Consider the following 16793-nt stretch of genomic DNA (forward strand, 5'->3'; position numbering starts at 1 on the left):
CTCGTATTTACATTTGTACAAGATGTTATTTCGGGTAATTACGGCTCTGCTGCAAAATCCAAGGATTTATTTAAATATCGAGATAAGTGTAAGTTATTGGTATTTATATTTGTATGTGATAATATTATATGGGAACTCTGTGCCCTATAGAATAATTTAAACGAGCCTGTAATATGTTCGTAAAACTTTTGTCGTTTACCCTTACCTACTTTATCTACGCTTACATCCGCTTTACTATTCTCTCCCCCCCCCCTCCCCTCCACTTTATCAATAAATGAAAGTTTAGCGGTAAAAAGTTTATTCGCCATTCGCGTCATTGCTGTATCAATTACATTGTTAAAACTTGTATACGTAACCTTTTATTAATAAGCGAATTTCATAAATAAATTGTTAGTATGCATTCGTTCGAATTTTCTTATGAAAAAGTTAACTTTTATGCAGCTTCATAGGCATCGGATAAAAGCATTGGGATTAGACTGCAATTTGCCTCGGTAACTTTGGTCGATAGTTTGAAGGGAAGTGCGCGCAGCTTTCCAAGAAGGAGAAAAGAGATTGTTAATCAAACGGACTTTTGTAATGCAATGCTCATCCCTTCGTAATTTCCCCATGAGCTAGAGGCTTATCCTCTGGAAAATGTATTTGTCGATTATACCCGACGTACATAATTTGGTGAGAAGTAGATATATGCGCTCTCTCTCTCTCTCTCTCTCTCTCTCTCTCTCTCTCTCTGTGTTCCCCTTGAGAGTCAAACACCCTACCGCATCATCTCCCGCCGCTCGTTTCCCGAATTTCAGAATCGTGAATCACCGCGCACAGGCGGCGGCCTACCATCGCCTCCCATTAATTTTGCTCGTTAGCCCTTAAAATTTTTCTCCTAACGCTGGCACACGCCGCCACGGGGCAAGAGATTAGAAAGAGGCTTCCGACGCGAGTAAGAAGAAGACGGAGGTGCCTTGGGTCCTCAAAAGCGTTCTATAAGTCGACGATGGGGACGAAGATAGAGCGCGCGTGAGTGTGCCCCGTGGATGGATGGCGGCCTGTGATTGTGAGCGTGAGAGGTGGGAGGGGGTGGTACGGCGGAGACGTATATTCGCGAGCGTCTATGCGGAGACACGCAAGGGGGTGGCGGGTCCCCGCTGAGCCCCTCTTGCCACCGCCGTCGTCGTTGTCGACGGGCGATACGGGAGCAGCGGCTCAGCACCGATGCACAGCAATGGCAAGTCCCTTTGTTTGTCTCCCTCCTTTCTCCTTCCCTCTTTCTGCCTTCCTTTCAACCAGCCAGTCTCGCAACACGTTGCATCGACACCCACCCACCCACACACACACGCACACGCGCGCGCGCGCGCAAACACACACACACACACGCATATATATATATACATATACATATACGCGCATGTGTGTCTTCCTTATACCTTCCACCCACGTTGGCCCGATATTTTTGTATATGAACGCGCGTGTGCGCTGGGTGTGCTATGGCATTGGTGTGTTCGTTTGAAATAGTCGACTCGAGCGATTTCTCGCAATGTGGCTTGGCTATTCGCTTGTGCGCGACATGCGCGAAACCGTGACGAGTGCACGTGCGTGTGCGTGCAAGCGGAACGCGGATGCTTCTTTGCCCTGAGGGTAGGAATCGATTTTATTAATCGAGCACCTATTTTTTCTCTTTAATATATCGACGTACTGACTAAATTGTTGTTTTTTGCTCGCCAAGTTGGTGCGATTAAATGCACACTTGCTCTGGGAAGCATTAAGCACGCGACATCGCCATTAATGTATAATTTAACGAATATCTCGGGCTTTGTCATAAAGTTTTCAGTGCAATAATCATTATACCGCTGACACTGATTAAGTATAATCCCAATAATGTAATAGTATTTAGGCAATTTAAACGCATTGTAATACATACTCTGCCTTGTCAGCAATTTTTCACCATCGTAATAGAAAAGCTCCTTCACGAGTCAAAGTAAGCTTATAAAGTTAAATAAAACTCGCGATTGGCCGAAATTTTGCATATTGTTTACAATCATATTATTTAACGAGAGCTTATCGTATAACGTTACATTTCTTTAAATTACTTAACCGTGATTTTTGCGAAACAATCGTTCGTTAAAAGAAGCAGAAGTAGAAGATGATGAAGAAGAAGAAGAACAAGAAGAAGAAGAAGAAGAAGAAGAAGAAGAAGTAGAAGAAGAAGAAGAAGAAGAAACTCGTGACCAACTCCGCATGCATAACAGTACTCTATTCCATTCTGAAATTTTATTTTTTTGTTTTTGTTTGTTTTTTTTTTGTTTTTGCTTTAAGTACTTACTTTTCGATTCATATGCTCCGTAAAAAATGCACATCGGCCAAAAAGGGAACTTTTTTCAAACTCTTGTTTACGAGACTCTTATCGAATATAAATTTTCACGAGTTGAAAATAAAAGATACAAAAAAAAAAACAAAAAAAAAATTAAATTCTCCTTAAATTAAATTAATTTTACTTATCTTAAATTCGCGCATTGTGGGTATTAAAAAATAACAGCAGCAAAGTAACAGGAAAAGAAAGAAAAAAAGAGACCGTAGCCTAACGAATTTCTAATCTATCGTAAAAGTAAGGTTTCCGAAGAAACGCGTCGCCTAAGTAAGTGACAGCATAAAGGCACCTGCGAAAGAAGATGATAAATAAAAAGCACCAAGTGGAAAAGACATTGGGAGAGTGGCGTGGGCGGGAAGCCAAGATCGTAAGTAGAGTTTGAGAGAAAGAGAGCGCGTGCTCGCTCGTCGCAGCACGAATTTCCGTGGCGAAGAAGGAAACTCGCGTCCGTGCACTCGGATGTGCTGCGCCCGTCGTACCTCGTGCGAATGCCCTCTCCGTGATGTATTATAATGCACGTCCCAAGACCGTCTCGTCCTCGTCCTCGTCCTCGTCCTCGTCCTCGCCCTCGCCCTCGCCCTCGCCCTCGTCGCCGCAGCCGGAGCCGCAGCCGCAGCCGCAGCCGCCGCCACCGTCGTATTTATTATAGCCGAGCCCTCGTATATACGACAGGCATGCGCGCGCGCGCGCGCGCGTGTGTGTGAACTGTGCGAGCATTGCACATGGCGCGGACGCGGGCGTCGAGGCGAAATTCGATAGCGCGGATACCTTATTGTCTACGAGGAGACTCATGCTCCCTCGGCCTCCCGCCGCCCAACACCCGTCCCCCCCCCCTTCCCACCATTCAGCTGGCGACTTATTCTTCTACTTTGCCTACGACACGATGCCACTCTTCTTCTTTCTCGCTCGTTCTTTTCTCCGCGCGCGCGCCTCTACGAGTGGATCACGTGCTATGGGTGTCCGCGCCATCATTAACCCCCCGTTGGCCCCGACGACCTCGAAACCGAGAATGCCAGCTAGGAACAGGGAAGAAAGAACGCTCGAACGCTGAAAGAGACAGAGAAAGACAAACGCGAAAGGTGAATAATAGTCCTCGTGGCTGGATTGACATTTGAATGTGTGCGCTTGCTCTACTAGTGCTACTCTGAGTAACGAGAGTCCGTCTTTATTTCCGTAAATGTGTGCGTCTTGTTTAAGGGGACACGAGCCCGATTCCCTTGCTTTGTTTTATTGTTGGTTGGCTGGACTAATGCCGTCGTCGACATTTTTCAAAATTATCTGAAAATCTCTTTGAACATTATTGTCATTCCTGTATAGTAGGTAAAGTGACATGATTTCCAAAGAGCTTACGACACGTTCGATAAAATACGTCGAGGTGAACTAAATATCGCGCGTCGATCTTTAAATTATATCTTGATTACATTAAATGGGCCAACCATGAATTACGTTACACAAAATTCATATGTTACGTGAATGTAAAGAGTTTGAAATACGTTAAGAGAATGCTTAAATTAACGATCGTTTTCCATTATTGGCAATCTCACATCGTGTTACGACTCAAATTATGTTATATTTAAATATTTAAATAGTTATATTTAAAGCAATTATTAATTAGGCGTTTTTATGTTTATAAGCAATCCTCAAATTCAAGAGAATAGATGTTTCTTCGACTCTCGATGAATGAAAGAATAAAATTATCCAAAATACCATTTCTATTCGTTCAATTCTCTCCAAAATCGATTTTAAAATTTTACATTCCACTGCTACTAAAATATAGTACATTTCTATAATTATGGTATAATTATAAGCTAAAGTATCGCTCACGTTATATTTAATAATATTTGCATTATACAAAATTTATAAACAATTGTATTACATATTAAACTCAAAATGAAGAGTGAAAATTTTCAATTATGAATAAGGCTCTTTTAAATCCATCGATTAATTAATAATAATGGTTATTATTATTCCTAGTTGAGCACCATATTTTATTTATTTTATTTATTTATTTGTTTTTTTTTTAAACGAGGTACTTTTACTTTTCTAGGGCTTGAGTAAATTAGAATAGAAATAAAAATAGTAAACTATGGAATTTAACCTGTCGGTTTACCGAACGAAAATGATTAACGTAATTCCATTTTACTTTACAACTGCTTAAATTTTCCTACCAACCAATAGGAATGTTTATAAAGTTTATTATGCTTATTTAATTATTGGCTAAGTGTGTGTGTGTGTGTGTGTGTGTGTGTGCTTTTTTAATTATCAAATGAATAATTGTACGTTATTTCGAATTATTTATTGTTGCGAGCCTACGTTAAAAGAATATGTACAAGTTTATTTCAATAAACAAAAAACTATGTAATGGGGACAATTACGTACAAATCGTTTAGTAACGAAATGCCATATCTAACTGAATATTGTAAAGGTAATTAAATTTTCCGGTGCGTTGATATTTAAAAATTATATAGTCATGATATGCAAATGCGTGGTAAAAAGAAAATCGTAAAAAGTTCAGTGATAATGGTAAAAAATAAGATTTAATTAAAATGTAAATGAGAGATTAGATTAGCGAGGACTAAGTAAATGTTGTTGACTCGGCATGAAATGGAGGTGAACGACGTTCTTGTATTTTGATAGTTAACATTTTAGTTTTTAAGTGCCGATCAAGCGACGACAATAAACAATAATGAAAATAATAAGATTATGGGGAAAAGGAAAGAAAAAGATAAAAAGAAAGACAAGAATGCTTTGCTGAAACTGCTGTGAACTGAAATTGCCACTTTTACGACGATCGAAGTAATAAAAGTAATATCGAGCCTAATGAAAATATTCATCGGATAATTTTCAATTTTATTTAAACTGGATATTTATTTATATTTGTGGGCTGATATCGAGTATAAAATAATTCTATTGCGCTCAAAATTATCTGGGAGTCGGTTATAAGCCGGGCGTCTGAATTTTCTGATTAAAAACGCAGAATAAATAAAGAGAAGAAAGGACAATACCGTACGTGCAAGAGAGAGAAATTTTAACGCGAAATCCAAGAGCTCGTAGAACAATATCACATAATAATTGTCTGCAAGAATGGGATAAAAAAGATTGAACGTTAGAGAGAGAGAGTGAGTGAGAGATTGAGAGTGAGTGAGAGTTTGGGGGGGGGGCGATATATTACTTGGGAGACGACGTATCGTGCATTATTGGTCGTAGGGTAAGGCAGGCGAGTGTACGTGACGATATAAATGCAAAGTCGAGTGCTAGGGTGAGTCGGCCGGCACACATATCGTCCAGGGAGCTGATGCACATACTTTCCTCGTGACTCGATCGTGCCTGCCTCCCCACATCCCACCCCACCCTTCCCACCTCAGAATACCATTAAACAAGGGATTATCGTCAGCTATCGCTATGATTGCCTTATGCTTTCAGCGTGGAAGCTCGCGCGCCAGTGGTCTCTTGCTCTCTCTCTCTCTCTCTCTCTCTCTCTCTCTCTCTCTCTCGACTTTTGCAAGCCCATTTTCTTTAGCGCACTTGCACGCATCCGTGCGCACCCTCTTCGTATGGCTCTTGGGGATTTTTCTCGCTCGATTTATAACGCGCGCGGTGCACGTCTCCGTCCTTCAATAAGCCGCCACGACGTACTACTGACTCCCTCCCCATCCCTCCCCCCTCCCCCTCCTCTACCCCAGACCCCAGCTACGTAACTTTAATTGGAATATTTATAAAGGGACAGCGATACAAGTGTAAACCGCGCTACGACCGATCCTTACGCACCCCGTCGTTGCCTTTGGGGGCAGACAATTTTCTTTTTTCCTTCGCTTCTCTTGCGCACGCCTTATGCTTCTAATACGTGAGTCATCAGATCGGCCCTTTCATTTTTATGTCCATGTAAAATGCTCTCGTACTCAAATAACTTTGAATAAATGCGTCTAATATTGCAGTTGTACAGCTGTACTACGGGTGGAAAAGTGGGTAGGTGAAGGAGGGGTAGGGGTAGGGGTAGGGATAGGGGGAGGGGCAGGGGGAGGAGGTAGATGGATGTATCGTCGATTCGTAAAATTACTAATCTTCCTATTGATTTCAAACTTGGACAATGAGTTTTAATTTGTTCAAAATTTATCTACCGCAAAAGTAGAGGAAAACTAGAGGAAGAATAAGCTAATCATTTAAATATTAATGGGGAGGGAGTTGTATGTACCAGCAGCTATATATTGTTATACATGTCGTAGTAAATAATTGGTATGAATTGAGGTAATTTAGCCGACAACGTTATATTACAGAAAGATAACAAAATTGTAGTGTTCGTACTTAAAGGCTCACTATCTTATTATGTTATGTATAATGTATGTGGTAATTGTAAGCATTCTGTACAGTTACTTTGGAATTGGCTACGTAAAATATATACGTGTGAGGCATTTTGTATGATATTTTTGCAAATTTAATCGCTAGTATTAAAATAATTTGCACTTTTTGCGAATTAAATAGTTATAAATGAAAATTAGATTTGCAAATATTAACATCGATTCAAGCCAACAGTTTACAAAACCAATAAAATCTCGTATCACTAAAAATATTATACATGCGCTATAGTAATTATTAAAATAGAAAGTGCCTCTGTCTCCGTGTGTGCGGGGGTAGGGGGGGGGGGGGTGGTAGTGGTGGTGGTGGTGTACGCAGGCGGTATAATTCGTAAGTATTGTAGTTGTTATAAAAAAAATTACGAAAGACTTTTGTAGAGACACCGTATTAAGTCTTTTTCATAACCATCTATGCAGTGTGCAATCCCAAGGAATTACGAAAGTTGCACTGTTAATAATAACTATTTTCAAAATTATAATAATTACTGCGATATCACGATAATTATCTATTGCTGTATCACAATAACACAGGCATTATTTTTTAATTTGTTCTCTTTTCTTTTTTCATCTTCTTTTTGTTTTATTTCGTTTTTCATGTATTTTCAATTGAAATGAAATTGAAATAAATTATAATCTATGCAATCAAGTACGATAATTAAAAATTATTGTTTCATATGTTATCGAGAGCCGAAATTCACATCGACAAGTAAGAAATGACATTACCAATGAACCGGAAAATATGAGTTATGGTTTCGTTATTATAGGTGATAATGACATTTTCATGCATTATTATTTTTACTTTTTCCGTTCACTCCCTTCTATATTATCATAGATAGTTGACATTACGGAATAGTATTGTTTTTTTTTTGTTTTGTTTTTTTTTTCTTAGTTCATTGCCGTTATTATACACATATATCATGAAATATCAACTGAAAAAGTCCACTTGAAATCTTGAGTTGTAAAATCCTAGGCTTCTATATATGCGCATCCCCCCCTCGCGTCTACCAGTCCCCCATCCCATCAATCTTAGCTTTGTCAAAATAATACAGGCTGTCAGTCATTGGAAGTCAATCGTCACTCGTTACATTTCCAAGCGTTGGGAAAAGCATTAACGCGCTCCGCTCGCCGACGCTGGAAAATAAACCGACGCCGAGCCGACGGCAGCTATCGAGCAACGGGAATAATCCTTTGTCGAGAGAAAAAAGAGCCTCTGCTAGTGCAAGCACTAGAAAATCAAAGTGAAGAGCTCACCGAAAGTAACTCGATGCATGGCGTTTGGAGCTCCATTGTCGTCGTGTCACGAGCAGCCGTTAACGGGTTTGGCTTTGAGGCGCGGAGCCGTAGAAAATCGCAATTAAACGGTCCCTCTCGAGAATCGATCCTCCCCATGAATTTCATCGAGCGGTCTCGAGGAGCCCCGCGGTGCGAAGTGAAGTGCGTCCGCGTGCGTGCGGACGCCAATGTCGAGCGCATCTCGCGAAAATCACAGACTCGCGCCTCCGTGCCAATCGCCCTCTCGCCATTATTGCGGGAAATTAATATTAATTCGTGCCCGCGTAATGCGTGCGCTTAACGGTGGAGGAAAGGAAATGGGGAATTAATGGAAATAGGAATGCGAGGCAGAGTAAGGCACGCGTCTTGTCCGTTATGCGATCGATCCACCTTCGACCTGTAATTCGCACCTCATTCCAATAGATTAATTCGGCCTTTAACAGAACCTCTTTTAACCGGCTGATTTTCTCATTCCTATTTAATTTGACTAAGGATCTTTTGTGCGGCGCTTGTCGTGCCTCGCTCGATCCTTTGTCGGCGTTGGAAGATCGATTGCTTTAGCAGTGCTTGATATTGGAAGAGGAGTATCACCTATCGAGCTTAGCTCGGGGCGAATGTGTCTTAATGGATTCGCCCGCGTCACCTCCACTTCCATCACGCAATCCAAATGACATTTACGTTTATCGGCTTTTCATTCGATCCCACGCGCATTGTGAAAGGTGTTTCGAATCTCGTAAATCAAAGATTTGTTTGACCTTCTCGATTCTCTACAATATTGCCGAACACCTTTCGCGCGCGCTTGCGCTCCAAAAAAAAAAAAACACTAAAAACGTTATTTAGCCAGAGCTTTCATCTAAACTCTGACTAGAGCAGAGTTAATCAAATATTTGTTAGTGGATGATTGTAAATTGTAAAATATTTCTGTTTCCTATAATCATGATATTGTATGGAATGTATGTTTAAAAGTGAGTGGATTGCATTAAAATCAATGACATTGAAAGTTTCGATATCATAGGAGTAACTTGATTATAATTCGATATCCGTCGATGCTAAATTACAAAGAGAAATGTTCGAAAAGCAAGTGTTTGCAACCCCAATGTAAACAGGAAGATATATATCGTGTGTGAGTGTGAGTGTGCGCGCGTGTGTTTAGTGCGTGTGTGTGCGTATGCGTGCGTGCGTGCGTGCGTGCGTGCGTACGTGCGTATGCGTATGCGTGCGCGTGTGTGTTTTGTTGGGACAAGGACATGTATGCCCGTCCCCATCTTGCCTATAAAATGAAAGCGCAGATCCACTTTAATGCCATTTCCTTAATTTCTATTTTACGAGCAAACTTCTACGTTTATTTTATCGAAGGAAGTATTAAATTTGACAAATGGTAGCGGCTGCTCTATTAGAGTCGCAACTTGATACGAGACACGTAAAATACTGACGGGCAATTGTAGTTTGCAAATCGACCTGAAAAAAAAAACCTCAAGGCAACGGTGGTCGGTTAAACATAAGTCCGGCCATAACGTGAAAGCTGCTAGATATATTAGATAATAACCTAACGTGTTATCGAATTTGGATTTCAGCTCGAGGAGCGGCTGCTCTGCAGTTCAGTCGCGAGCCCGAGGACGTCCTGGTGGAGCTGGGCAAGCCCGGGCGCCTCGACTGCCAGGCGCGGCTGGAGGCGTCACCCGGTGGCCTCCTTCAAGAGCTGCCCGCGATTAGCTGGCGCTCCGACGACGGCCAGCCCATCAGCTTTATCGGCGACAAGTTCAGGTAAGTGGGACACTGGCCGAATCCTCTCCTCTTTCCATTGCGACCGCACACGGCCCTCTGGCTATGCGCGGAATGATCTTACTCAACTCGGTCTCGGGGATGCTGTTGATCGAGCGGCTTGGTGTCGATAATCCGGGCTCTACCCTGCGGACGCTCGGCAGCACTTGGCGGATCCTCCTTTCGGCTCACGACGGCAATCACTTTACTTTTTGACGGCTTCAAGCGGCTCCTTATTAGTCATTATGAAAGTAGCAGGAGATCCCAAGGCCAATTTTGCTTTAAATGCGTCGCCGCATGAAAATGATGATTATAATAATAACAACAAAAACAACAACTGCTACTACTACTACTACTACTATTACTATTACTATTACTATTACTACTACCACTACTACAACAGCAATAATAATGCCATGCTAATTGTCCGAGGGGCCATTTCTTTTAATGGTCATTTCCTTGCGACACCGATTCACACTTACTTGCTTGCTTTCCTGCCCATTTACCTACTCACTTAGGTGATTTATCAGATTACAATGTGACGGGGCCCGTAAATGAGCGCATAAGGCAGCAAATATAATTATTATGAATAATCATGTCTCGTCGACATGCGGCAACTCTATTCGCTCGTCGGTAACAAATACAAAAACTTATTTACAGACGGAATAATGCAGACGAACGATTCGAACGGAATTTGACTAATCGCTAACGTTTCTGCAATGACGAAAAATGAAAGAAATCATTACTTTTTTAAGCTATCATTTAAGCTATTAATTATCATCGAGTTAGCGATATTCAATACAAAGGGCATTCGTATTTATTAGCCATTTCTTCCAATTATGCAAAGTATAACGACGGGATAATGGGATGATAGGGACGGAAGCCAGTATAACGTCAACATGAAATAACACTGAAGTAAATTGACGAAACTCGTGATACAGAGACGCGTGCAAGAGTGTGTAAAGCAGCCCCATTGTCAGGAGGGAATGGAAATAAAGTTATATATCCCTCCCCTCCTCCTCCTCCTCGATTCAATATCATTTTGTTAGCATCGGGAGATGTCGTAAAAGTAAAAGCGTCGACGACACAGGAGCTTTTCGCATAGCGACAAGTGCCGACGTCGGGAAATTACATCGCGATTCCACGTCCTCTTTACCCCCACCTCGCTCCCCCGTGGCCTCTTATCGCTGCTTATCTGCTTATCTTCGTAACTGCGTTCGATGGTTGATGTATGCCCGCTGGAAATCTCTTAATGCCCTTCTACGCGATAAATGCGCGCCGTCGGCTATCTTAGACGGTTGCGGGGATCGTTTAGATACACTTTTCCAAGCGCTCGACTTCCACTTTCTTGCTCACCCTTCTTTCATCGCCATCCCTCGGCTCCGTCGAGAATTGAAAACCAAGAGAATTTAATACACTATCGTCGTTGCGGTCTCCAAAGGGCCACACTTCCGGGAATCAAGGGGATACGAATTCACTATCTGTGTATACCCACTATCCGTGTATATTAATATAAATATACTTATACGAGTGTGGGTCGGAATGTAATTGGCTTAGTGAATTGGTGGTATCATTGCGGTATCTGGCCACTCGATAAGTTGAAACGTTACAATTGCAGGCCTGTAAATATCATGTAAATTATTGGCGGCTCACCGCTTATTCGCTTTCGATTCTATTTTATTCTATGCGCATTTAGTATGGCCTAAAGCTTGAAAGAATCGGAGCTCTCGCGTGCTTTTAAGTATTTACAAATAAACGGTTCCTGAGAATTTTATAATGTCTTTCACGCACGAGTGTTTAGTCGTTCGTTACTTTACTCTGCTGATAATTGGCCAGCTATTATTGCAGTGACAGAAATTTCAACAGCTGTTGTTAAAGTCTTATTAGTTTGTAATTGATTTCACTTAAAGCTAATGGAAAACTCATCATAGCTAATTGAATTTCTTTAATCGCGGTAACAAACAAGATCGCTTTGTCTCTAAAGATTGTTGCACTCGGACTCAGTTTTTAATTGAAAATAATATTGGCATTTATTTACATTTGAATTTTAATCGCATAACTGTGAATATAGAATATTTATACGTTATTTGCAATTCAATCGATTATTTATTTCGGAAATTTGCACTTTCCCGATTAAACATTTGCACAATAACAACGACAACAATAAAAATAATAAAATATAAGAGCCTCGGTGACAATAATAACAGCATCATTAATTATAGTATATACAACGATAACAACAACAATTATGATGACGATGATGATTATGATTATGATGATTATGATGACGATATGGATAAGATGCTTGAACGTGTGCTTCAAGATTCCGGTATTAGTAGGTGCAAAAGTGGATAAGAAGTATAATAATTATTGATATTGATTAATTTGAACTATAATTCGTCCATGTCGTAATTATAATAAAATACCGAGATGCGCGAGTATGTAGTAACGCGTTGTTATTACATCTGATTAATGAAAGGTATTCAACAATTTTCACATTAACTCAATCAATCGTCGAGCACGATTGAAAAGATATGTACCTAAGGTAACCTAGACGCTACGTTTACAAACTTATTTACTCGGGCCTTTTTCCACGATACCGTGCGCGTTCAGCCTTTGTTGATAAGAGATATAATACGTTGGTTGAAGAAAGTAGAGCCGCGCGCATTAGAATCGAGGCAAAAAGCGTGGAAAGGAAAGTTCCATAACCACTAGATTACAACTAAACAGACATTCGTGGATTCTCAGAATGACTCTCCCACCACCCTATAACTATCGCGCGCGCGCGCGCGCGCGCGCACACACACACACGCACACACACACACACAGAGTCTCTCTCTCTTCTTCTTCTTCTTCTTATTATTATTATTATTATTATAACAAATAATATTATTTTTCGGTCTGTTTGTTGTAATTAATGTAGAAGTCAGCTGGAGAACGGCTCGCTGTACATTAGCAACGTGAACGAGGAGTCGGTCGGCAGCTACCAGTGCCTCGCCTTCATCGAGAACGTCGGTGCGATCGCCTCCAGGACTGCGGTCGTGAAGCTCGCCAGTCAGTATTTTAGCAAACGGATTCCACATAAATTATCACAGTTCTCACGTAATCGCTAGGAGTAAACTTCTCCTGAGCCCGTCTCCTTTTCCCTCTGACGAGATGCCCGTCGGTATTGGCGCATCGGCTCGCCGTACTTTCAAATGCCGGGAAACACGTGTAATTTTACATTTGCGCGCACGACGAGCAGTGCGATAATAATTCAATGGACGTTGAAAAATAATACATTGTAAATGATTCTTATATGCCGAGTCATGTCGGCGATATATCTCCCTCTGTATTATATTTCCCCGTCGAGAGTTTTATGTTTCTCACCAAATTAAAACGGAATTCCGCAAAGCGCCAATGATTCATGACCGTCTTGTATTCGTAACTATTTTGGTAATTCGAAACCTGCCCTAGTAGCCATAATTAATCTCTATAATTAATTTCGTACGTGTAAGTAGAAAAGTAGAATTTAATCAAGTCATGCGGGCTTCCTACATCGCATCGATATAAAGAAGCCTAATGGGGCAAAGGAAAGTATTGTGATTTACGATTGGAGGTAGTGGCGGGGGGGGGGGGGGGGGGGGGGGGGGGGGGAGGGGGGGCTCAAACATAACGAAGACACGGCTCGTGTCCCGAGCTAAGCGCTTGGGAAAAGCCCGTCGATAGATGGACGCGCGACTCCCGGACGATTTTCCTTTTTAAAAAACACGAGCGCAATCGTGACAGTCGCGATGACGATAGAAGTAGAAAATTGATCGGGACGGGAGGAGACGGGAGGGATCGGGAGGGGACGGGAGAGGAAGAAGTACGGGCAAACGCTCTTAAACGCGGCTGCTCGTTTCGCAACGGCTGGCCGAGTTACATTTAACAAAATATTCTTTTTTTTTTTTTGTTCTTCCCCCCAACCCCATTGAAGGTCTGCCGAGCTTCGATCGCGAGCCACAAGATACAATGGTCTATCCCGGGCAAATAGCCCACTTGAGCTGCAAATTAGCCGGCAACGACCAGGTGACTATACAGTGGCTCAAAGACGAGCAGCCACTTACGATGGACGAAAGCAGAATGACGATCCTACCATCAGGTAAACAATGACACTCGGCTATAACGTGGCAAGGTTCGATGAGCCGACTCTTGTATCCCTAATTGACGTTTCCGCTTAATTGTTTCATTATACCCGGGAGACACGTTCGTAGCTATTTGCATTAACAGGAGTTACGAGCACTCGTTGGCATTTTGCAGGGGCGGTATTGTCAAAATTTAAAACTTAACAAAAAATTAATGAAATAGTAATAATAATAATAATAAAACCCAAAAAAAAAAAAAAAAAAATAAAACAAAACAAAAAAAAAAGAAGGAAAAAAAACTGGGGACATTACTTAACGCTCATCGATAATTAATGAGAGGAGTGAATTTCGAAATTTGGTAACCATTCGACTTTATGATTGCGCGCTAATTGCCCAATATCCCTGCGCGCTAATTATATTCCCTTACGTAACGAGCGTGTAAGACAATTTCAGAATGGAAATCGATCGCGAGGGGCGATGTAGGGAGGAGGACGTGTAGAGGTCCGATGTACCGGGACGATGATTGTCTAAGTGGCATACGAGTCGCTAATATCGTGACCCGGAAACGCCCTATTTCCATCCGACCGACAAGGCGGTCCTAACGCAAATTACGTAATGAGCTTAGCCTCGAGGCACTTACCATTGCTTCGCTTTAAAAAAAAGAAAAAGAAAAAAAAAGAGAGTGAGAGAAAAGACGCGAGGATTCGTTTCGGAGTCGATTCCGATTAACTTGTCGAGCCAATCTCGGACGCGAGCTCGTCACCGTTTTTTACCCACGAAATTTACTCCTCGCCAACAATCCACCTCGTTATAATGGCGGACAAAGTAATGAGAAATACCATGCTGACTCGACCCCGTCTGCGCAGGAGCTCTCGAGGTTGACGAGGTGCTGGCCCAAGACGTCGGCTCTTACAGATGCAACGTTAGCGGATTCGGCCAGTTCAGACTCAGCAATCAGGCTCAGCTTTCACTGCAGGCCAGCGATCTCGGTAAGAATCTTCTCCCGACCTTGAATCTCATTAGATAGCTAATCCTTACAGCTATCCTTTATCACCGTCCTTTAATATTCTGCGGGGTGGTGGGGAGAGCGCATAAGCCACTTTTCCAACTGCGCTTAGCTTAACACGAGGCGATTAAAAGTGCGCCCACAATAATAGGAAAATTTTCTCGATTTTATAGCCGTATGAAGGTCGTCGGTGGAATGATGAAATGATGAAAAGCTCGGCTACGCGATTGCAATTATACGAGCCGCACGCATACGCTATCGTATTAATTACGTAATTCCAGTCGGTAGGTCGGTGGTTGCGCATTCACCGACTATATATATATAATTATCCGTTATTTGCGTTAGATGCGCGAGTCCGGTTTTTTTTTTTTTTTTTTTTTTTTTTTTTTTTTTTTTTTTTTTTTTTTTTTTTTTTTTTTTTTTTGTCAAGCATTACGGATCGGCCATGATGTTTCGTTTACAGATAAATAATTACAGATTAATAATTTCCAATTTCATCGGGATTAAAATCTCTCTCGCTTACTCCGTAAAGCCAAATAGCGCTATTTCATTTATCATCGTTTAATTTCAATTCTTCCGTGCGTTTTGACATTCACCGCCTGGTTTCTCCAGCTGTCTCTTTTCATTTGGAAGTGCGCGCATTCACTATCTTTGCAGTAAAGTTACTCGGGCTTAAATTTATAAAAAAAAAAACAAACAAACAAAACAAATAGCAAACGAACGAACGAACGAACGAACGAACAAATTCATATTTAAATTGATGGATCGGACGGTTTTAAAAAGTTTACCTCGCTTTAACGTCCCGTTGTTGGGTTCGCGAGGCCAAAATGAGGAGACGCGTTTGCTCATTAGTGCACGCACGCTGTCCTTGGAGATTGATTAAATTTTATTTGGTAATTGGGGGCGCGCGGTCGAAGGAGCCACTCGTCGACCAATGAGATTTATGCTCGAGAGCGATTTGACTATTTCATTAAGCAGGACAGTGAAAATGAGGCAAAAGTACAAAGTTTGCCGAAACGGGTTATTACTTGATTGGGCGTCCAACGATTCTCGGATGTTCAATTAATATAATAAATAGAGGGCAGAAGCGAATATCTCCGTTTGTGTGGCATAAGACGAATGACGAGAAATTATATGAAAAGGCCCAGTCGTCGATTTAAGTAAAAGTGCGCCTTGGCTCCTTAAGTCAATTCCTTGTTCTACCCCCGCCTCTCCCAATCCGCTATCACGCCCCTCGCGAGCATTTCAAACGGCGTTCGCGCGTCCTCTCATCCGTTCCTTTATTCCTTTATTTTAGATTTTTGTATTTTATTTTATTTTATTCTTTTTTTTGTTTGTTATTTTATTGTTTTTGTTGTTGTTTTTGTTTTTGTTTTTGTCGTTGTTGTTGTTGTTGTTTTTATTATCATTACATTACTCCAGAAGAAGTCGAGGAGACCGCTCCAGTCTTTGTGGCGAAGCCCTTCAATCAGGTGGCGACGGAGAAGTCGACGATTACATTGGAGTGTGCGGCCAACGGCAACCCAAAGCCCGACGTCTACTGGCTCAAGGATGGCACGTCGATCGATCTGGCCTCCTTGGACTCTAGGTAATTCGATGCACTTCCTGGGCCAATTGTAGCGACTGCACCTTACTCAGACCCGGGATAATCGGACGGATAATCGTTAATCCGGCCGCGGCGAGTTTTAAAAGCTCTCGAACTTTAATCTCGGCCTTAATTTCGGAGGGCGCGGACTTTAGGTGTAACTAAAGTGCCGATGGAATTGATGAAATTTAAAGCGTCCTGCCGCGCCTCACGCATGGAATTTTAATGCTCGTTTGTTGAAAAATCGTCAAGCTACACAATCGCTGGGCTCTCTATCTCAATCTCTCTCTCTCTCTCTCTCTCTCTCTCTCTCTCTCTCTCTCTCTCTCCCGCTCCCCTCTTAGCTCTCGTTTTT

At 41.8% G+C, this 16793-nt stretch overlaps 1 protein-coding gene across 1 annotated transcript in view; it reads left to right on the forward strand.

The window, feature by feature from the left end:
* Positions 1–16793, forward strand: part of LOC105368896 (neogenin-like) — a 105078-nt gene that overhangs the window by 72401 nt on the left and 15884 nt on the right. Inside the window, 5 exon segments of the mRNA XM_011508048.1 lie at positions 9555–9744; positions 12665–12795; positions 13700–13864; positions 14714–14836; positions 16276–16441. Of these exon segments, the coding sequence (XP_011506350.1) occupies positions 9555–9744; positions 12665–12795; positions 13700–13864; positions 14714–14836; positions 16276–16441 (775 nt within the window).

This window comes from Ceratosolen solmsi, unplaced genomic scaffold, assembly GCF_000503995.2.
Source record: "Ceratosolen solmsi marchali unplaced genomic scaffold, CerSol_1.0 scaffold1, whole genome shotgun sequence".
Lineage (NCBI taxonomy): Eukaryota > Metazoa > Arthropoda > Insecta > Hymenoptera > Agaonidae > Ceratosolen > Ceratosolen solmsi.